At 45.5% G+C, this 22,782-nt stretch overlaps 1 protein-coding gene across 3 annotated transcripts; it reads right to left on the bottom strand.

The window, feature by feature from the left end:
• Positions 1-668: 668 nt before the first annotated feature.
• KCNV2 (potassium voltage-gated channel modifier subfamily V member 2) lies at positions 669-12,769 on the bottom strand. Of its 3 annotated transcripts, none has more exons than XM_040620401.1 (2): positions 11,372-12,769; positions 669-1,561 (listed from the first exon to the last, which is right to left on the bottom strand). In XM_040620401.1, exons 1-2 carry the CDS (start codon positions 12,767-12,769, stop codon positions 1,280-1,282), a joined length of 1,680 nt encoding a protein of 559 aa, XP_040476335.1. In that variant the 3' UTR covers positions 669-1,279. The 3 variants fall into 3 exon arrangements, 1 of the variants encoding a protein (XP_040476335.1); XR_005831891.1 differs by lacking the exon at positions 11,372-12,769 and adding an exon at positions 6,260-6,467 and having other exon boundaries at positions 1,475-1,561; XR_005831892.1 differs by lacking the exon at positions 11,372-12,769 and adding an exon at positions 5,730-5,826 and having other exon boundaries at positions 1,475-1,561.
• Between the last annotated feature and the right edge of the window lie 10,013 nt (positions 12,770-22,782).

Raw genomic sequence — 22,782 nt, 5'->3', positions numbered from 1 at the left:
GTTACATATGATGAACTAAAACCCACAGTGCCTGTCACCGTAAGAACGCACGAAACAATTATTGTACACATAGACATCCATTGGTGCCCTGAGATAAATTTGATGGTCAGCATGGCAAAAGCCCTAGCTCCTGGAGTGATCTCTGCTCAGTTCAAACAAGGCCTTAATTTCCAGGAATTCGATTTCCAGCAGTCCTCTGGAGGGAGGAAGGAATCAGGAGGAGAGGGGGCAGGGCCACATTGACTGAATTCCCTTCCTTCAGCGCTCGGTCCAGAACAGCTGTCCAGAAGGCAGGGTTTTTAAAAAATTTATGTTCTTTTTGTGGAAAGGTGAGGGAGAGGAGGCCTGAGAGGGGAGGACATGTCAGGGTGCCTCTCGAGAGAGGGTGATTAGCGCACTTGGGCTGTTTCACAGGACCGGTCTGGGGCCTCCTGTGCGCCGTCTAGATGAGGCTTTCTCAGCTTTGGCTCTGTTGACTTTGGGCTCAGATAATCCTTTGTCGCGGGGCTGTCTGCTGCATACAGAACGGCATCCCAAGCCTCACCTGTGAAATGCCAGTAGCCACTCCCATCCTCCTTCGCAGGGGTGACGGTCAAACACATGTCTAGATATTGCCAAATGTCCGGGAGCAAGGGGGCCTGGGGGTGCCAAATACCCCTGGGCTGAGAACCACCTGTTTGGAGAGTGTCTTAGACAAACAACCACTCACACAATTTTAACAGCTACCATTTATTGAGCATTTACTGTCTCCAGTCCCCATGCTGATCTTACAAGGTAGGTCTTACTACCTACTTTCCACAATGGAAGAAACTGAGGCACAGACAGTGAAAGCAAATTCCCTAAATGCTACATCCGGTAGGTCTGGGCTTCTGACTAAGGTTGGTCTAACTCTAAAGCTCATGCTGCAACATTCTCTCTTTCTCTCTGGAAAATTAGGGATTTCTTTTCTTCAAGGAAACTCTTCTCATGTCAACTCAAGTCTAAAAATGCTTATTGAGAAGCCATGAGAAGCTGTACTAGAAATCTAAGATGTTGCTCCTCTCAAGGAGTTTTCAGTACCAGTGTCACTGGGGAGGTCAGACTCTCACGACACAGTTAAAGAACAAATGAGGCAGTTCCAGTTGGGGCCAAAATGGACATTTCCAGGCATAGAACTCTGAACTGGATGCCCTTGTGTATGACTACCTCCTGTGTCCTTGTACTGTCAATTCTGATAATACACAGGAGCATTGAAACCTTGAGGTTCACGGGGTCTGTCAGCCACGTGTCCTTCAAAACATCAACTCTCTTGCCTTGGTGGGGGCTGTAGGTGGCTTCTAGCCAAACACTCCGCCATCTTCTTTCTGGCTCTTTGCAGGAACTCCACCTTTCCCCTTTCCCTTCTCATGGCAGTATACTCATAAGCTTTGAGCTTGCTGTAGTAGTCAGAGAACTTGTTGTAGAGGATGGAAATTGGCATCCCGTTGAGGATAATCCCAAAAGCAATGCAGAGGAAGGCAAAAAGCCTGCCCAGGATGGTCTCTGGGTACATGTCTCCGTAGCCCACAGTGGAGAGGCTCACCTGTACAGGAAAGGAAGCGGGATGGAATTGTTAGCAATGGGATGGAGGAGAAGACAAGGAGAGAACCAGGTGGGACAGTGTCCTCTGTCTCCCTGAAGGTACACGTAGGTCAGGTAACAGCTCCCACAGAGCCAGCTTTAGGAGGGACCAGAAGGTTCGCCTGCAGGATCTGCGTCATGGAAAGAACACAGCTGTGGAACTGGAAGTCTTGGGCTTAAATTCTGACTATTATATATTTTCTTCTACACAATACAGGGGAGATCATAGCTGCTTTAGGGGGTTGCAGAGAGCACAGAAGATACCAGGAGTAGATTTCCTGGGGTAGCATGGCTTCAATAAATGTTAGTCTCTGCCTCCCCTCAGAGGGGCCAGCTTTAGGACCAGGGGCCCTGGCTTTACCCACAAAATAGGCATACCGGGAAGAGCTCGGGCTTAGAAGCAGTCATACGTGAGTCCAAGTCCCAACTCTGACCCTTCCCCGCTGAATACCCGTGAGCAAAACATTCAGTCGCCAAACCTTGGTTCCTTCATCTGAAATAGGAGGATACTACCCAACACTTCATCTTCTCCTGAAGACTAAATAAGGAAATGAATATAAAGCACTTAACCCAGTATCAGGCCCACGAAAGGCATTAGACAGCCTCATCTGTAGTGCTTCTCTCATCTTTAAAATGGAGACAATTATAATACTTCTCAGTTCTTATGTCGTTCAAATGAGAGACTGTATATGAGATGCTGTAATTGCAAATGTCTGGAGAAACACACACTCATTATTTTGCAAAGGGACTTTTCTGTAAGACATCACAGACCAAAAATAGGTTCATCCTGCATGAAATTCCTCCCATCACTCTTGCACACTGCTTTAAATTCCACTAATTAGAGATTTACTTAGGTTAACAAGCTTCTGCTTTAAAATGCAGATACCCATGGGACTAGTTATCAGTCAGTGGAGACAGAAAACCTGGGAAAATCTCTTGGGGCCTATTTTTTTTTTTTTTTTAAGCCTCATGTACTGAGCCTCCCGTTGGTTCCCAGACTATTGGCTAAATTACTAGAAGGCTCGTAGGCAGGGCTGTTGCTTAGTTGAAAAAAACAAAAAACCCCTGTGCTTTGCACAACTCCAGGGGGCACTGTTTGCTTCACTGATTTGTGGTTTTGCCATGATTTTCTGGCAGATGGTAGTAAAAGGCACAGCCTGTTGACCCATACGAAGATGGTGTTTAGCTCAGAAATGTGAACATTTTTGTTTTGATGTAAGGGTTAGTTAGAACTTAGGGTAAGTGCGATTGCTTAGTTAGGATGGCATAGAGAAGCAGGCCACCTGGGCTGATTTGGTGTCTCTGATGAGAACCACAGCTCCTTCCAGACCATAAAAGAGTGGAAGCCTGACCTCCTCTTCGGGGCGGGGGACGTACCACCTCTCACTGTTCCTCTCCGGGGAGGGCCCTGCTGAGGGCGGGCTGCCCCTTCCCATGGTGGACAACACGAGCAAGCACCTCAGAGAGGCAGGATGGTGGAGACCAGCTTAAGGAAACCGAGATGGCTTGAGGCTACATGGCTCTGAGTCCATCTCCCAGCTGTGTGACTTGGGCAAGTCCCCTCCGTTCTCTCGGGCTCTGTTTCTACTTGTGAAATACGGGGACAATAGCCGTACCTACCCCGTAGGGGTGTTGAATAAGGAGTGTCTGGTGTGGTGTGCGAGTGATAATGTTAGTTCTCATGCTTATGAGACCAATGGGCTGTGGAAATGGGCTCCTGCTTCGACCCTGCTGAACAGGAGGGAAACGGCACAGGGGGTCCCTCTGGCTCCAGATTTTCGCCCCAAAGGATGTGATGAGAGGCAGTGGTACAGTGAGATTGTGGGTTAATCTCAAAGTATGTTTGTGTGTGTGTCTTGTCACTGGCTGTACCCGAAGGAAAAGAACCTGAGTGAGGTCTCTGTCCGGGTACATGAACTGAACCATGGCTTTCATAGGTCACGAAGCACAGCACTCCTACCTCTGTGAGTGTTGAGTCACTCGGTCTACTTGCCCTGGAGGAAGCCTACAGGGAGTCCGGGAACAGAGATGAGTGATAGGAAGGGGCAGTTAAGGACAGCAAACATCCACGAAAGGCCAAAGCAGAGGCTCTGAGCTAAACCAGCCTGCAAGATGGGAGGGCAGGGGGCTAGGAGGACGCAGAGGAAGATAATTGAGACAAAGTGCCTATCGTAAACTTCAGATCAATCCCCACACTGGCTTTACTTCACTCCCAACCTCCACTTCATTTTTATTTATTTATTTATTTTGGCTGAACTTTGAGTGAAGAGTCAAAAGCAAAAAGAGTTGTTGGCTTAAGGGAGATTAAATATTTAATGCTCATAATAGTCTAAATATTTTTGTATGTCTTGGATCTTTATTTTTAGAGGAAAGATCTCTTTGCTAGGAGGCTCTGTGTGACTGGTCCTGAAGAATTTGCTCAAAAAGCACAGCTAATCTTTGCATTGTCTGTTCTGTGGACAGTTTGACTCAACCAGTGACGTGGTTCTTGCTCCTTGGCTCCAAGAGGAATGCAGAGCTCCTTGGCTTTGGAGGACTTTTCTCCACTTTCCACAGACCAAACCCATTTCTCCCTTCATGAACATTAAAAATGGAAAACCTTAGATTGATGCATGTGACCTCACAGAGTGAGTTCTCACATGAGGAGGGGTTGGGTCTGGAAATGTGACCAGAATTCCTGCAATCCGTCTTAATATCTGGAAACACTGGCTGGCTGAGCCACTCCATTAACTGGAAACGTACCATTCCGTGGAAGGCTTACATATTTTCCATAGCCTTTGGGTCCCAAGAACCAGAATGTGACCTTCCCCCAGGAGCTCACCCATTAATCAGCAAATCTTGGCCTCCTAACCATCACAAGGAGGACAAGCATCCAGTTTTCCTCTGATACTTCAGAAGGAATTTCTCCTTCAACGAGGAATGTTTGTTTCCCTCATAATGAATGAGACATAGATGAAATCTTGGCACTCGGTAATCGATGCATGTGGGAAATAGGATCCCAGGGAACACAACTGATTTTTCAAAATAATGAACACCCCTTCTAGTGACCCCAAACAATCTGAGGTGGTGAACACTAGCGGTTTCTGGCTAAAATGATTACACACCTCAGTGCATGTTGTCCTTTAAAGGATTTTGCTTCAAAAGCTATATGTAGCCGATCCGTGCTGCTGTGACAAATATTTGAGGAATTCCTCTTTGGTTTAGAATCTGCACAGAGGCTTCAGTGGCATGACCTTGAAACAAGTAGTCTTAGCCACCTCAAGGGTTAACTCTAGATGTCAGTCTTAAACTCAAGGGTATGGACTGTATTTTAAAATATCAAATCCACCCTCCAAAAGGTAAAGATCTGGCACCATTACAAAGAAGTAAATGGACATATCACAGTCTCCAAAGATAATTCCTCAGTGGAATTCGAAGAATGTTTTGAGGGGTGGAAGCACTGTTAGAATGAGGTCACAGGTGAGGAGAGGATCTTAAAGAGGACCAACCAGCCTTTTTCATATGTTGAAGTCGTGCTGTGTATATAAATTGTGCAATAGGAGGAGACGTGCAAAAGCTGAGGCAAATCTATTCCTCCAGCCATAGGAAGGTACGGGATAATGATGACGTCTTCCGCCTTCACGGTGTGCTTGGTACTTTTCCCTATCCTCTACGACTCCCGTCCTTCTGCCATCATGTCCCACCAGGCCTACTGGCCCACAGGAGGATCACAATTTAAAGACCTAAAAGGGGACCACGCCAGAGTCAGGAGTCCACAGTTGCAAAAGTCCTAAAAGGGCCTAAGAGCCTTTGCCCTGTTTATGGTCTCCTTGCTATTTCTGACGGATCTGAGAGGATGCCGCCTCCCTTTACTGCCATCTGTGCCAGACATTTACCCCTTGTCTCTCAGTCCCAAGCGAGACACCCTCTGTACTCTTCCGTGGAGTCCTGCAGCTGGGAGTCTGCAAACTACACTTCCCAGACCCCCTTGCGTGCTGGCTTCTGGTTGTGTTCTGCAAATGAGATAGTGTTGGGACGCTGGAGGTGGGTGAGGAACTAAGGGTCTCTATTCCTGCTTTTGGTGTCTGTCGCCGTCCTCCAATAAGCACATAGCCATGGCTCAAGCATCTTTTGGCACATAGGACACTAACCTCATGGTGTCATCCTAGGAGTCCCCACGACAGCCCCTCAGCGGCTCCTTCTCTGTTCTCGTGGGTTCCACTTTGTATTTGTTCCCCCAGTTCTAGGGTTGACAGCTCTTCCATGCAGTAACCATCTCTGGGTTCTCTGTTTCCCCTCGCTGCTCTTCCAACCTTCTAACCCTTGCATATCTATAACCCTGCATCAAATTCCATCTGTTTAAAATAGCCACGTTTTTTTCCCCCCTGTTGTCCTGAGTTGGCTGATGCACCTTCCAAAGGGGTATTCTTAAAGCCAGCAATCAATCCATACAAATCAAATCGAATCAAGTCTCAGTGATCTTGTAAGTGCCACCTATTTGCAAGGAAATGGTAACACGCTTTGGGAAAACAGAGATAGGCACAATTCTCTGTTCCCTCAGCTAGAAAGTTTCTTTTTGAGGAGTTTTTGTTAGTTTTTGGAGGAATGAGTTCATGACAGTTTCCTGGTTTCTATAGTTTTTCCTGGTTTCTATAGTTTGGTTTCTATAGTTTTCACTTACTCTTGAAGCTCAGGAGGAAATGGCCCGTTGAACAGTCCAGTCGCCCTTTTCTGCTTTCACACAGAGCCACGCTGGAGGCCAGGGATGACAGCGTCCTCACAGAGCTGACTGCTCTTGCCAAGCTGGGCCATGCATTTCCCACGCGCAGGCGGCTGGGAGGGGCCCATCATGGCTGGAGCGGCTCCGGGGGCGCGCCTGTTTTTCTGGACACGCAGAGGCTCTCCCAGGAGAGAACAGCTGACCCGTTCGCATGTCTTACAGCCTCTCTTTTTCCAGCAGAGAAGGAATCACTTCTGTTTTATTCCCCCCCCCCCCGATGAATCTGGAAGCAAAGGTTATGGCTTCCACGTGATACAGACTATCAACTAGACAGCTATGGTAGCTTCTATTTATGGCGGAGGTACTACAGGCTAGCAGCTTACATATGTTCCCTATTACACTAGCGCTTACAATAATCTCCGTTTGACGGACGAGGAGGACGGGGCTCTCTCACATCCTAATGCGGGAGCATTTGCAGACGTGAATGTCCACGAGGGATTTGTTCTGCAGCTGCTGAAGTATTCACAGTAATGAAAATGACTGTATGCCTCTTAAAACCTTGAGCTGAATTACAGAGGAAGGTTGTAGGATCCTTGGCATAGAGAGAGGGAAGATGATGAAAAGTAAGTCTGCGTTTGGGGTTGTCTAAAAGTACGAGCAGCACATGGACGGATGCCTTAGAGAATCTGTCTCTAATGAGGTTGAATGTACAAGGCAGACAGCACTGAAGTCAGGAAAACACTATCAGTGAGTATGTGTTTTCTGACGTGTACATATATTTGAGCAGTAATAGCTTACTACAGCAGAATGACTGTATTACCTAATTCTTTTTAATGGAAACATAGTTGACATACAATGTTACCTTAATTTCAGGTGAACAACATGGTGATTCAGTGAGTCTACACATTGTTATGCTACCATCTGTCACACCATACAACCCGATTACACCATTGACTATATTCCCTATGCTGTACCTTTCATCCCTGTCATTTAAAATTCCATAACTGGTAGCCTGTACCTCGCACCGCCCTTCACCTATTTACCCATCCCCCCGCCACCCTTCCCTCTGGCAACCTCTAATTTGTTCACTGTATTTATGGATATGTTTCTGCTTATTTTATTCATTTTATTTTTTAGGGTTCCACATATAAGTGAAATCATGTGGCATTTGTCTTTCTCTGATTCATTTCACTTAGCATAATACTCTCTAGGTCCATCCATGTTGTTGGAAATGGCAAGATCTCATTCTTTTTTATGGCTAAGTAATATTCCGTGTGGGTGTGTGTGTGTGCGCGCGCGTGTGTGTGCGTGCGCACACGCATACACACATACCACATCTTTATCCATTCATCTATCAGTGGACCCTTGGGCTGCTTCCATAATTTGGCTATTGTAAATAATGCTGCAGATAACATAGGGGTCCATATATCTTTTCAAATTACTCTGTTCATGTTCTTTGGGTAAATACCCAGTAGTGGATTTCCTAAATTGTACGGTATTTTTATTTTTTAATTATTTTTTTTTTAGGAACCTCTATACTGTTTTCCACAGTGCCTGCACCAATTTACATTCCCACCAACAGTGCATGAGGGCTCCTTTTTCTCTACATCCTTGCCGATTCTTGTTATTTCTTGTCTTTTTCTAGCCATTCTGACAGGTGGGAGGGGATCTCTCATTGCAGTTTTGATTTGCATTTTCCTGATGATGAATGATGTTGAGCATTTTTTCACGTGTATGTTGGCCATGTGTACGTCTCCTCTGGAAAAATGTCTTGTCAGTGGACAATTCTTTATATCTTCCTGCATCCAAGCTCTTTGCCATAAAACTTTTCAGTGCTTTCCTACACTGGGTGGGCTCATCTGGTCTGCTCCTTGACTCTGATTTTGGCCTTGTGACTTGCCTTGGCCAATGGGTTGAGCAAATGACATGACCAGAAACTTACGCAGTGCTCACATGATTGAGATTGCATTCCCTCTCTTGCCCATTGCCATGGCCACGGGTACTTGACTGCTGGAGGGTGAAGGAGATGTGTTCTAGTCCCCTCTTTCATCCCAGCTGTCAGCCAGCCGATCATTAGACATAGGAGTGACTGGCACCAGCCCAAATGAGAAGAACATTCTGGTTGAAACCAGCCTTAACTGTGGACTCGCAAACTCATAAGCTCAATCAATGCTTGACAATTTAGGTGATTAAGTTTTGTGGCAGTTTGTGATGCATCATTATTATAGTAATAAGTAACATAATTTACGAAGAGCTGAACACACATTTATCATGGGTGTGTGCTCAAAAAATTTCAAATTACGAGATGTGTGATCAATAAAAGGCTTGAAGATAACCACACCTGAGTTAGTTTCGGGATTCCACTTCTTCTCATTTCTGTTCAGTCATGTCTATATAGATGGGTTTCTTCTCACCCTTCAAATTTCAGCTCAATGTCCTTTTTCTCCAGGAGGGCTTCTCTGGCCATCCTATCAACGACAGATTCTACAGCCAGCTCTCTCTGTCCTCTTAGCTCACACAAGATGCACCAGTATCTGAAATTATATATTCTCTTTCTCCATTAGAATGTACAGTCCATGAGGGAAAGAAATTCATCTTTTGGGGTTTTTGTTCAATCACCCAGTACCCCTGGTGTTTAGATGAGCACTTGGCAATCCCAGCTCAGTGAATGAGTAAGCTGGATTTTGTGATTCTCAGGAAGAATTCGTCTGCATGTTTTGCATCTTGTTTTTGGCGTCTACATAAGGAAACAAGACATTCTGTCTGCATCATTTTGACCGCGTTCTTTTCTCTCTGCTCTGCTGAGAATATAGACCCTTGGTACACAATGTGGAATGCCATCATAAGTATGGAAAAGAATCTGCTTAATCTATGTTGTCCTGGGGCATAGAGCAGAGTTTCAGTGTTCAAGGGGGAACTGCTCCTATTGTTTTCGTAGATTAGTTTAGAAGTATCTAATTTGTAATGACTTTTACTAGTCTATAAAATTCTCAGTAAGATGGACTAAGGCAATGGGTGAAGGTTAAAGTTGGTCAACAGTAAAGCTGAAATGTGCAAATTCTGGCCTGTGAAAATAGTGCCTGATAAAGATAATGGCCACGAAAGAAAACCCCTCATTGGCAAAAGCAATAATTACTAAAATTTATTATCGATAACAATTGAATAGGGATTCAATTTTTATTGTAAAACTTATGGGAAAAACTTATTTTGACTAAAACAATTTTAGTTAACATAAAACGGGGGTAATTTGAAAGTTTTAAGTGTCATTGTACATTAAGCAGATCAAGAAATTAAATGGAATCAATAGGCATTCACTTCAGGAAATTTTTTTTAAAAAAATCATTAGTAGCAACAGAATTCATACCAATTTTTGTATTAATAGACAAAATTTTGAAGAGTTTCATGGGTTGAAAGTATAGTATCAAAATGTCCCCTAGGCCCCACCTACATACGTGCCAGTCTTCTGAAATACTTCGATAAATGGGAACTTGACCCGCAAACTCGGTAGTTTATCACCAGCTTGAAGATTTGCTCTTTTCCCTTCCGGCTTTACTCACCTCCAACGTACATGTCATTTGCTGGGGACAAAGCATCCTGTATCAGCTCCATCTGTACACATGGTTTATCTACTATGGGGATGACCTTTTGTCACCTGGAATACGGTCAGAGGTGCAGCAATGGGCTAGCTCACCGGGACGAGCCTAACGTCATCCCATCACGGAAGAGAGCTCACAAATCCCGTTTGACATGTGAGTGCTCTGCTTTTCAGTGACAGAAGACTAAGTGAATTATAGAGCTCAGTAGGCACCCCTTTTTAGAGACAAGAAAACTGAGGACAGGCAGTAAGGGAGTGAGGTTTCACAATTATTTAGGGTCCTAGTTATTAGCAGATCTGGGACTAGAATCTAAATTTAAACCTTCCATCTCACTGAACTACACTGTTAGTAGCCCTGGGTTGGTTCATCTCGGAAATTCATACCAGACTCTGGGTTCTAACACACCCAGCATTAATGTTGAAAATACCTAGTTCCTTACATGGGAAAAACTGGTTATATTTGCTTAATGTTTTTAACAGCATTATAAACCGTCTACTTCTAAAAATGGAGAAAATCACACACCCACTTCTTCCCTCTATGTACAAATGTCAACTTATCAAGCAGCATGTCCGGTGATTCAGGGATTTGCCAGGGATTTAGCCTGACATACCAGAAATACAGATATTTGAGTAAATGACATAAATTTCTACAAAGAGGCAAATACCAAAGAAAACAACAAAAATGACCAAAAGACTGCAAAATAGGCAAGGCATGCCCCAGAAATGAAGCTTGAAAGACGCAGTGCTGGGTGTGGGAAGGGCATGGATTGTGTCTTGTATGGTCTTAGGTTTGGGTCCTAGCTCCGTTACCTTTAGCTGGGTGTCTACACTCAAACCCTCTGTACCTCCATTCCTCCGGCTGTAGAATGGGGCAAGAATACCACGTCCTAAAGGAGGTTCAGTGACACTGGGGCAAGTTTCAGTTGTAGATGCTTCTTTCCACACTCAGGATTGGCTAGAAGCAGTGGGATTTCAGTTGGGGGACACTGGTCTGCCGAGTCTCACTTTTTCCCTGCATAAATGTAGGGTTTCCTGCAAATTGGAAGCCACTTCCAATGTGTCCTCTTTTTTTTTTTTTTTTTTAAAGATCCTAACCATTTCACAGGGTTATGATACTGAACCAAGTTAAACTTTACAAACCATTTAGGACAACAGGTGTTCGATAAGTGGCGAGTAAGAATGAGGCTGATGGCTTTTCCCACATGCAGAAACAAGGAATCGTCCTTACAAGCAGACTGCCCAGGAATTTGAGACTAAATCTACATTTGGAAATTCCAGTTACTTACTGGACTTTGTCTTTCCAACTCGTTTTTGTTCGCTGGATGCAGCAAAGGCCTGGAGAGAGCAGTGGCCCCTAAGCAAGGTGGGGAGAAGGTCCGGGAACAAAGCAAGGCAGGCGGCGGATAACCCAGGAACGGGAGGACTGGCTTCTTCCAGGCTGGGTTGGGGGGCGGGGAAGCCGGAGCCTGAGTACTCACCGCGGCCCACCACCAGGCGTGGGGGATGCTGGTGAAGTTGGTGTCGGGCATGTCGTGCTCCACGGAGTAGACGGCTGCCGAGAAGGTGAAGATGCCCATGGTGATGAAGAGCAGCAGGCAGCCCACCTGCTGGTAGCACTGGCGCAGCGTGAAGCCGAAGGCGCGCAGGCCGGTGGAGTGGCGCGCCAGCTTGAGGATGCGCAGGACGCGCATGAGGCGCATGATACGCAGCACCTGGCCCACCTTGCCCACGCGGCCCACGGTCTCTATGTCGTGCTCCCGCGGCGAGCCCCGGCCGTGCCCCTGGTCCTCGCCCGTGAAGCACTCGAGCAGCAGCTGCAGGTAGAGCGGCAGGATGGCCACCAGGTCGACCACGTTGAGCGCGCTGCGCGCGAAGCGCCGCAGGTCGGGCGTGGAGGCGAGGCGCAGCAGGAACTCGAGCGTGAAGAAGGCCATGCACAGCATCTCCACGTGCTCCAGGATGGGCCGTGGGTCGCCGCCGCCCGCGCCCTGCTCCGCCTGCTGCTGCATCTCCTCCACCGTGTTGAGCGCCAGCGCCACGACGGAGATGAGCACGAAGAGGCTAGAGGCCACCCCGATGGCCTTGGCGGCCACGGACGAGAAGGGCTTCTCCAGCAGGTTCCAGAGGCGGCGGCGCTGCGGCCCGTAGAAGCGCATGTCGCGGAAGAGCTCCTCGGCCTCCTCGGCCTGCGCCTGCGCGCGCAGCTCACGCTGGATCTTGAGCTGCTCGCTGAGCTCGTCGCGCCGCTCCTCGAAGCAGATGCGGCAGCAGCGCGGCGTGTACTTGAGCCGCACGCCCCAGTAGCCCAGCTCCTCCAGGAAGCAGCGCGGGCACAGCTCGTCCAGCACCAGCAGCACCCCGGACGCGTAGAAGTTGTAGACCAGCTGGAAGACGGCCGGGTCGCGGTCGAAGAAGTACTCGTCCGTCTGTTCCTCGTAGTCGTCGCACAGGCCCAGCTGGCGGCTGCGGCTGGTGGACGTGGCCAGGCGGCCCAGGCGCGTCTTGGGGTAACAGGCTAGCTGGCAGTAGTCCAGGCGGTAGCTCTGACCGCCCACGTTCACGTTCAGCGTGGACGACACAGCGGGAAGGTCGGTGCGGCCGTCCGGCTGGGCGGCCGCGGCCTCTGGCTGCCGATCGTCCTCGCCCGGGTCGTCCTTCAGGTCGTCCTCCTCCTCCCCGTCCTCGTCCTCCTCGATGTAGTAGTTGTAGTTGCCCTCGGTCCAGGGCGGGATGCTGGCCTGGGAGCCGGAGCGGGCCCCCAGGGAGCAGACGCTCCTGCGGTGCGGGCCGCCGCCGGCCTGGGACGCCTCCTCACCCTCCGTAGTGTTCCAGGGCCTGTAGCCCCAGGACCGCCTCCTCTCGCTCTGTTTCAGCATGGCTGCAGGGGGCGAGCCCCTTGCTTTGCCTTCCTGGCTGTCGTGGGCTTTTTGGGCTGGTCACTGCCACCGGGAGGACGGCGCCTGTACCCTGCACTGACTTGGAGCAGCCTGCCCGGGACGAGGGACGGTCCCAGTCTGGCCCCTGGAGTCTGAACGTGCGCAGATGGCTGTTGACTGCTCTAATCTTGCTGATACGGAAGCGGCAAGTGTTAGGAGGGATTTAGAGCCTCTTAGCTGGTTTCCTCCCCCTCTGCCTGCACTGACGTCGGGGTTGGTTATGTGGTCTTAAATCTGTAGATAATCAGAAGGTGGCAGGGCTTATTGCTAATAAAAATGTCGCCAACCCTTAGGCCTGTCCTTAGGAAGTGCTCAGGATGCTGGCGCTGGTGTGAAATCCAGCGAATTAGCTCTAGAATCCGGATGCCTGTGTCCTGGCCTCACTATTGAAGTTGCAGCCTCTGCAGGAACAAGGACAGGAAGGGCAGCAGAATGCTTAAAGCGGACTTCACCATAAGCCTGTTTTCTTCTTAGCGTAGCCCTTGCTCGGATCACCTAAGACTTCAAGCGATCCCCTTCCCGTTCTTTCACATGATGGTTTCTTCCCAAATGGATTCTGCTTAAGAGCCCTGCTTTAGTCCAGTCTGATCTTCTCAGACCCAGCTTCGATCCCCCTTTGTCTCTGTTTCTCTGCCTCTCTTTTCCTTCCCTCTTTGGAAGGATGAGAGCGCATTTCCAGATAGATCCCAGAACTAGCGGGTACATGTTCTTGCGGTCCTGCTTAGCTGCTCTTTTAGGGCCACATGTAAAGGTGGCCAGACTTTATTTCAGGGAAAAAGTCTTCATCATTCTTCGGGACAACATTTAAAACAATTTTTTTTTTTTTAAAGTCTCTTTCCATGTGGAAAGCAACGTGCTAGATGCTGGGGATGGGAACTCTTTGGGGACACAGTTGCTCGCAGTTTTGTGGGTGATGGAGTTAGGTAAACACAGCAAAAGAGTGAGTAAAAAATACAGGGTAGCAGAGAAGACGAAGGGATTTTTTTCTGAGCAGAGATATGTTTTTAAATTCAGTTTATTTTGAAGAGCTAATAAGTGTGGATGGCAAACAATTGAAAAGGTGCAAAGTTGCCTTAGAGAAGAGAGTTTCTCGCTCTCCCAAACCGAAGTTGCAGTTATCAGGTGTGCCTCTGAGGAGGCAACCACTGTTGTTATTCCAGAATACTTTTTGGTTGTTCTTCCAGAAATATCCTAAACATATACAAGCAAAAAACCTGTCTCCATCTGTCATCTGACTAGCTCTCTGTTATTAACACAAATCGTAGTATACTGTACACATTGCTTCTTCCAATTAACCGTGTGCCTTAGAGCTGTTTTCATACCTGAACATAAATATCCACCTGACTTTGAAAGTAGCCTGACAGGGATAAACATTCAGGTTGTTTTATATCTTGACTCTTGTAAACAACGGTGAAAGGAATGACTTTGTGTATATGTTACTTCACACATGTTCAAGATGGAGGAAGGACCACTGAGAAACCTGACCAGATAGGACAGAGCAAATTGGACAGATACCTTGGGAAGAGTTTGAAAACGATACCATCTTACACATGCGTGAATGATTGCTGTTACTTCAGATGTTCTGTCTGATAGGAATGTGTGGGCCTCATTTGGAAACCTGATTCAAACAAAAAGCCTAAAACATTTTCGAGAGTTGGAAATTCGTTGGTATTTAGGAACTCTTATGGATACTCTTAGTTGTGATAATGGTCTTGTAATGTTAAAGGCTGTGTCTCCTTTAGAGACACATAACACATAATAGAAGTATTTATGGATGGGATGATACGATACCTGAGCTTTGCTTCAAGAGAATATGGGGGAGAGAGAAAGGGAGTGGCCGTAGCATGGGAGTAAGATCCATTAAGACAAGCCATGAGTTAGTAACTGTCGACACTGAGTGATGGGGGCACAGAGGTTCATTAGGCTATTCTGCTTTCATAGGTGTTTGAATTTCTTCAGAATAAAAAGCTTTTGGAGGCGCTTGGGTGGCTCAGTTGGTTAAGTGTCTGCCTTCGGCTCAAGTCATGATCCCGGGTCCTGGGATCAAGCCCCACATCGGGCTCCCTGCTCCACGGGGAGTCTGCTTCTCCCTCTCCTCCTGCTCTCTCTCTCTCAAATAAGTAAATAAAATCTTTTTTAAAAAGTTTTAAAAAAGGCATATAAAGGATAAATTATTAGAGGTGGAATTGCAGGTCAAAGACTGCATGTTTGCAATTTTGATCAATGATGCCAATTTCCCTCATAAAAATTTTACTAATATGTAAAGAGCTTCTGCAGCTCTGCCCATGTGATAGGTGACAAATGACATGTGCGATAATTTTTATTTGCATTTCTCTCATTGTGAATGCAGCTCAGCATCTCCTCCTGTCATTAGTTGTATTTCTTTTTTCTGCTTTTCATCGATAGGTTGGTATTTCTCTTATCGATTTGTAGGAGAGCGATCTATATTTTGAGACTAGACCCTTTGCCTGGGGTATGGATTGCAAGTTTCACGTCTGACTTACCTTCAGTGAGGTTTTTTTTTCCCCTGTACATTTTTTATTTGAAGACTTCTCAGTGTGGTGGCATATTGGGAAAGTCTTCACTGCTGTGTAATTTTCAAAGAATTTTCTTCTTACAGTTTTACTTCTCACATTTAAGGATTTGATCCATCAAGAATTAATTTTGAGGTAAAGAGTGAAGTAGGGACTTAGCTCTGTTTTCCAGGGTTTTATCCACATGTCCCAACACATTAACTGAATAATCTGTCTTTCCCCCCTGGTGAGCAGTGCTGTCTTTATCACGTAGGTCAGTTTTAATTACGCTTCTGGGTCATCGGGACAGGTCACAGGTTCGACAGGCTCAGCCCTTGATGACATTGTTCAGCTCTCAGTAGACCTCAAACCTCCAAGCTGAAGATAACGTCCAATCAGGCCTAGCCTTTACGTTCCTGACTGTCCCACTTCTCCTGTCCTGCTCTTGGCATACAGTGTTGATGTTGCTTCTCCAGCCACCCACTGACTTCTCCAGTTCCATCTCTTCTTTCTGTGGTGCCAAGTACTATTGACAAGTACCTTTACTATGTCGAAGCGATGACACTGTTTTAAAAGAGTATCGTTCTTTTCATATTTCTCATTGCCTCTCTTTCCATTGCAGTCATATGCTGCTGCTTACCTAAGCTTTCAGTGCTGTCGCAGCTTTTGTACCGAAGACCAGGAGAGTTAGCGATGTCTGGGAGGCGTCTCAAAGCTAAGCACAGGCATCACAACCGTGGATCAGTTGGGGCGCATTGCCTGGATGGACCGCGCTTAATTGTCTCTTACACCCGAATGCATCTGTCGGGGTGGGCATGTTGCTTGGATTTTGTTCTTGGATTTTTTCCTTTGCGAGGACAATGGTAGATGAGTATCCGTACGTGGAAACCCTTTCTAGTAAAAAGAACTGGCCAAAAGTAGAATGGGAACACCTTGAAGAATTTGTAGGGCAAAGGGAAACCTGCATGATCTTCAAGTGGCTTCTGCCTTGAAATGACTAAGATTCCAAGTCTTTCCTTGATGATTCATTTGTCTTGAATTCCCTCCTGCCTTCTGCGATCTTTATCCTTCGAAAGTCAGCTCAGACATCCTCCTCCTCTTTGAGCGATCCTTCTCTGACATTTCTCTGTGTTTTGTCAAGATGGGTTAGCTGCTCCTTGTCAGTGTTTTCATTTAAGGTGACGCATCACTAACTTAGAACGTGAGGCACTTCTTTTAATGCAGAGAGACTTAAAAAGTTTCCCGTTACGGAAGTCCTATAAGTGCATTATGGAAGAATTTAAAAAGTAGAGTAGAACACTAATACCGATACACCAATAATAGCACGCCCAGATACTGCACCATGTTGATGCTTACGACAACCTCTCACATAGGTGCTGTTCCTCGTTCACAGATGCAGAGACTGGGACACAGCGGAGTGAAATGACTCGCCCACGATTGCACACAAAGTAAACGGTGGAGCTGGGTTTTGCTCCAAACTAACTAGCAGGTTAGAAATTGGCATATGCATAAAATCCACCTATAATCTGACCATCCAGAGACGCTCAGTGTTAATATTTTAACTTGCGTCTTTCCATTCGATTACACACACACACACACACACACATATTTACCATGGTCATGCTCATATTGGGCATAAATTATGTATCCTGCTTTTTTCATTTAACATTTTCACATATGCATTTTTGATTTAAAAAATCGCACTTGTAATCGTTATTTTATTTATTTTTTTGAAGATTTTATTTGAGACAGAGTGAGCCATGAGCAGGGTGAAGAGGGAGAAGGGAGCCCGACATGGGGTCCATCTCAGGACCCCGGGATCATGACCCGAGCTGAAGTCAGATGCTTAACTGACTGAGCCACCCAGGCACCCCAGTAATCCTTATTTTAAATGGCTACAAAATATTCTATATTGTGGATGTACCGTCTATAACTAAACCAACTCTCTTTTACGGAAATGACTATTTTTCAGTGTTCCACTATTACAAGTAATGATATGATAAAAATATGTTTGAGAGGTTTTTTTTTCATTCTTTGGGGTTTTTTTGTTTTTTTTTTTTTTTGGTGGGATTTTTGTTTGTGGGTTTTTGTCTTGGTTTTTTGTATTCTGAGTTATTCTTTGAGACAGTTTGGCTAGATTTTCTTAGGCCATTCTCTTTGAATATCGAGCCTTCCCACGTGCTGCTCCTGCTGTCCGTCCAGTTTAGGCTAGTCTTTGTCCACAGCGGCCTGCCGCCTCTTCCCCTGGCCAACTCGTGTGCACCTTTTGTCTGTGGCGAGCTAACTCCTCCTGGCCTGTCCTCCGGGATAGCCTCCTCGCACCCACAAAAGCTGAATTCAGCCCTCCCACAGCTGCTTCCCCAAAAGCTTGACTTCCCCTAGCAGAGCCCTTCCTGCAAATGCTCTCTGCCTGTCAACAAGACAATGCTCTCTGCCTGTCAACAAGACAAGACTGTGAGTTCCAGAGGGCTGGACATTGTCTGCTTTGTTTTCATCCACAGGTTCTAGTTCACTGCCTGGCATATACCAGGCACTCAAAACTATTAGCTGGAAGATTGAAATAGTTGATGCCTCTTGCCAGCTTGCTTTGCAATTCGTCGCACTGTTCGCTCTTTTTTTTTTTTTTAAGATTTTATTTATTTATTTGACAGAGATAGAGACAGCCAGCGAGAGAGGGGAACACAGGCAGGGGAAGTGGGAGAGGAAGAAGCAGACTCATAGCGGAGGAGCCTGATGTGGGGCTCGATCCCAGAACGCCAGGATCACGCCCTGAGCCGAAGGCAGACGCTTAACCGCTGTGCCACCCAGGCGCCCCCTCGCACTGTTCGCTCTTAGCTCTGAAGTATGGAGGGTCTTCCCAGTAGCTCTGCTAGAACAGCATTGCTGGTTGCTGTTTGCTCATTGAGACGTGAAAATGGCATTACAGTTTTGTTTTAAGCAGCTCTGTATTAGTTATTCACTTGTGTGCTCTCCACTAGCTCCTAAAGTCTTCAAGGGCAAAGACCATCTTGTCTCTGTGCTCAACACCAAGTAGAGTGTCCAATATGTAGCAGATTAGAAAAATATGTTGAAGATCTCTCGGTATCCTTACAACTGCATATAAATCTAGAATTATCTCAGATGTGTTAAAAAAAAGATGGACTACTTTGGGGGCACCTGGGAGGGGCTCATTTGGTTAAGCATCTGCCTTCAGTTAGGTCATGATCCGGGGGGCCTGGGATCAAGCCCCTCATTGGGTTCCCTGCTCAGCGGGGAGCCTGCTTCTCCCTCTCCCTCTGATGCTCCCCACTGCTCTGGCTCTGTCTGTCCTCGCTCTCTGAAATTTAAAAAAAAAAATCTTAAAAAAAAAAAAAAAGATTTACTACTTTGCACTGACATACCCCAAGCCCCCCTTTGAAGGGAAAGAAAACTGGGCTTTCAGGAACAGTGGCTGGGAGTCCTGCCTGCTTTTCTTTGGTGACAGAGATTGACGGGCAGTGTGGTACAGCGCAAGGAACGTTAAAACAGAGACCAGATTTTGCATTCTGGTTCAAAGCTTTGCAAAAATTACTTCAACCTTTTTCATCTCAGTTTCCTCATCTGTACAATGGGTGGTGGAGGATTTCATTTTAATATAAAAAGAGAACACCTCTCTACCTTATTTTCAGTTGGCCTGCTTATGCCAAATGCTAGCGCATACTTTTCATCAAAAGATAGCCATCTCTCCCTCGCCCAGCTACCTCTTACCCGATTCCTGAATATATACCTCCAACACACTAATATATTCATTTTTAGCCCTTGGAGAGTTTCTCAGCCGAGAAATAGGTCATATCCACAGTCCACCATGAAAATGAATTCCTTTATGTTAGGAGAGAGCTGACTATTAGAACTTCATACATTGATAGAAATATTTATATGGTTCAAAACACCACTAGGGCCACTGAGAGACAGAAAAATTAGATTTTTTTTTGAACAAATGTGTGGTTTATTAAGTTCTAAGGTGAACATCCTTGCAACCACAACCAGGTTAGTAAATACAATTCTGTCAGATAACCCAAAAACTCTTCTTGTTCCTTATCTGCTTCCCTCCCCACAAAAGTAAACATTATCCTGACTTTTTAAGTACTTAGTTCTTTATAGTTTTATCACTCAAGTACATGTGCATTTTTGGATTTTATTAATTTATTTTTATAATAATTTTTTATTATGTTAGTCACCATACAGTATATCCTTAGTTTTTGATGTAATGTTCCATGATTCATTATTTGCGTATAACACCCAGTGCTCCATGCAATACATGGCCTCCTTACTACCCATCACCAGCCTATCTCAATCCCCAACCCCCTCCCCTCTGAAGCCCTCAGTTTGTTTGAGTCCACAATCTCTCATGGTTCAGGAAAAATAGATTTAAAATAAGTATTTTTTTTAAATTAAAAAAATTTAAAATAAAATTTTATTTAATCTTAATTTATATTTAATAGTCACGTATGGCTAGGGGCTACCATGTTGGACAGAACAGTATTAAGATACCTGTGCCTGGATTTTCTTTTAAATACGCACTGGCCCCAGGAGCAATGAACTTTTAAGACATAAACTCCTTAGTCAAATGAGTTTGCCAACATAAACTGGCCTACTACTTTTAAGACTAAAAGGGAGTAAGACTGGGGAATTGGGGTAGAACAGTGAATGGAACACTGGGACTGAGAAGTCTGAATAGGTGTGGGGTAGGCTTGGGGTGGGGCATTTCAGAACAGATAGATTGGGATGGCTCAGGAAGAGCCTAGAATTAAAAGGGAAAAACTCAGGTAAGTGGTAAGAGCAAGGTTGCCGAATACAGTCACTTTTACGAATTTACCCAGACCTAGTACTGAGAAAGGCAAGGCGGGGAGAGGGAGTTGGGGGAGGGGGAGAGAGAGAGAAAGAGAAAGAGAGAGAGAAGTTTAGTATTCACTTGGGAAGCTGCATTTCCTCTAAGGTCTTCGAAGTCCTTGTTGATAAAGGTAAATGACCAAGGTCTAATTGTAAAGTGGGAAGTTGAGATGAGGATCTGGGTGATTAATACCTAAGCCAAAACAAATTATAAGAAAACCCCAACAGTCTCCCCAGCCCCCAGTAAAGGAAAAAGAGGAGCTTTTTGAGGGGAAAGCTTTTGTTAAGCCTGGTGAATTTCTTCTGATAATTGAATTACTGAAGGATTTGTTCACCTCCTTTAAATTGGCCGGTCTCGTCCCGGGTAAAATGTGTAATGGATGGAAACTTTCGATTGCAGAGTGTCTCAGTCGATTGAAATCCTCTTTGACCCACTGAAGGTTTTCTGTGGGTTTGGAAAAAGAAAGGGTGAGGGATGGGGAGACGGGAGGCTGTGAGGAGACACTCTTGTGGTCAGTGTCCTGTAATCAGGCTTAATCCGGGGGGGTGCACCCCCTTCTGCGAGCACATCCATCTTCTTTAATTCCCTCTTTTAAAGATGAAGCATCTGGGGCTCGTCTGCTGGCCACCTGGCCAGCTTCCTCTCCTCTGTGCTGCGGTGGCAGAATGTGCAGCCCCCACTGGGGTGTCCTTTACGTAGAAAAACTTTTCTGATCTTCGTTTATGATTCGCCCTAAAGATTCATGGTTCTTTTCTGTTCTTTTTGCCCCTTACTGATCTTGCCACCTCTTCAGTTCTGGAAGTGGATGCAAGCCAATTCAACGTAAAGTGTAAATATATTGTGTATAAGGCCCTCCGTGACCTCCAAGCTGGGAGGGACGCAGTGGTTGTCTGTTCCCACTGCTCACTTCAGAGATAGGAAACTGAGGTGTCTGATTCATCAGTACCTGACTCTAGAACCCTGTTCTAATTCCCCCTAACTTGACATTGTTTCAGTGTCTTTTCTAGCCTTTCACCTTGAAGTTGGGTCCATGTGGAACAGGCAAGTTGTACGTCTGGAAGGTGTGCTTTTGTGTCATTTAGATATCCTAGCTTGACATTTAATGAAGAGCTAAGATCCGTTACACAGACTAATGGCCTTCACTGGTCTAATTCCACAGCAAATGTCTCAGGCCTCCATTTTGTGTTGAGTAGGTAGTCACAGTTGTATTTCGCATAACTTCCAGAAACAACATCTTCTCTTCTGCCCAAACCAGAACTCTGACTATTCTCTATGGTAGAGTAGACCCAGTTCATTTTTAAAAAGTGGAGCCTTGTATAATTTGACACCGCTTTGCATCTCTCTTCCATTGGTTTCCAGGGTTCTCTCCTGGCCTCTGCCTCTGGGTGTCTGTTTCTGCTCTGTACTCTGAGAAGAGAGATTGCTCTCTGACCAAATCTCCTGGAGAGCAGAAATAAGGCTCGTGAGCACTGAACTGGTTACATAGGGAAAGCATTTGCAGAAAATGCTCATACCCAAAAGTTTTTTGTTTTGTTTTGGGTTTTTTTTTTTAACCTTAAAATTTGCACTCAAGAACTCTGCCAAGGGAGGGAAATATTCCAGAGAATATGGCACATCTGCTCTGATGCTGATATTACTGTGATGACTCGGGGCTCCCTGGAGTAGGGGGCAATGAGAGCCAGGTGATGTTCCTGAGGAGATTTGCCAATTTGAAAAGCGGCATCTGTGAAAAGCTAGTAAGAATACAAAGAACGAGCTTGAACAGATGGTATGTGAAGAATGCTGGAATAGAACAGTTCTCTGGAAACCTTTAAGGATTAATAAATATGGCAAGGGGAAGGGATTATACATGATTAATAATGACTCAATGATATTATTAAAATTGCCTATGTAGTTTAACTCCAAAAACTGGTTGGTTGGTTGGTTGTTTCTGTTTTTTTGGTATAGGGCGGTAGTTACCAGTCACGGCAAAATTACACAGAGAAATACTTTCCACGCAGCTTTCAAAATATCATGACCCTGCACTGCAAAGGTTATTCATAAATTCAGAACAGAAGAGTTAGACTTTAGGTGATGGATGGGTGTATGGGAAGTTACACTCCCTGGAAAACATAAATAATAGATTTAAAAGATATATTTGTGGCTGTATTGTTCTTATGTTGATGTAGATTAAACTCCAAAGCCGTGCAACTGACTTTAGAGAACTCCATGAGGAAAATCCACGCTCTGGGCGAAAGATCAGTTTGGAACTTGAGTAGCAAGGCATTGCCACAAAGAGTTATAGAATAGATAAAAATTATTTTAATTGCCATAGCAACTGCTTGTTGGTAATCTTGTGTGTGGTGCTGCTGAAAGACTTGTGATGAACAGTAGCTTATTCTTTCAAGAAAGATAATGATTTTCCTTACCCCCATAATTTCACTCTTGATTTGTTCTAAAATTAATTTAGCAAAAGTCAATTTTAGCTTCTGTTCTATAAAAACATCACAAACTATGACTAAGTGAAATCATTTTAAAGGGGCTATATTGCTTTCATCTTTAATAATTATGTTCAGCTGCATGTAACTGAAAGATTGCTAACTAAGGACTTT

The sequence above is a fragment of the Ursus maritimus genome, unplaced genomic scaffold (assembly GCF_017311325.1).
Source record: "Ursus maritimus isolate PB19 unplaced genomic scaffold, ASM1731132v1 scaffold_34, whole genome shotgun sequence".
Taxonomy (NCBI): Eukaryota; Metazoa; Chordata; class Mammalia; order Carnivora; family Ursidae; genus Ursus; species Ursus maritimus.
The sequence above is the reverse complement of the archived record's forward strand: the minus strand, read 5'-3'. Positions and strand labels throughout refer to the sequence as shown.

Coding starts and splice junctions, on each gene's coding strand:
- KCNV2 (XM_040620401.1), bottom strand. CDS start 12,769: ATGCTGAAACAGAGCGAGAGGAGGCGGTCCTGGGGCTACAGGCCCTGG. Junction 1,562..11,371: donor ACGCCTGGTGGTGGGCCGCG/GTGAGTACTCAG, acceptor TTTCCTGTACAG/GTGAGCCTCTCCACTGTGGG.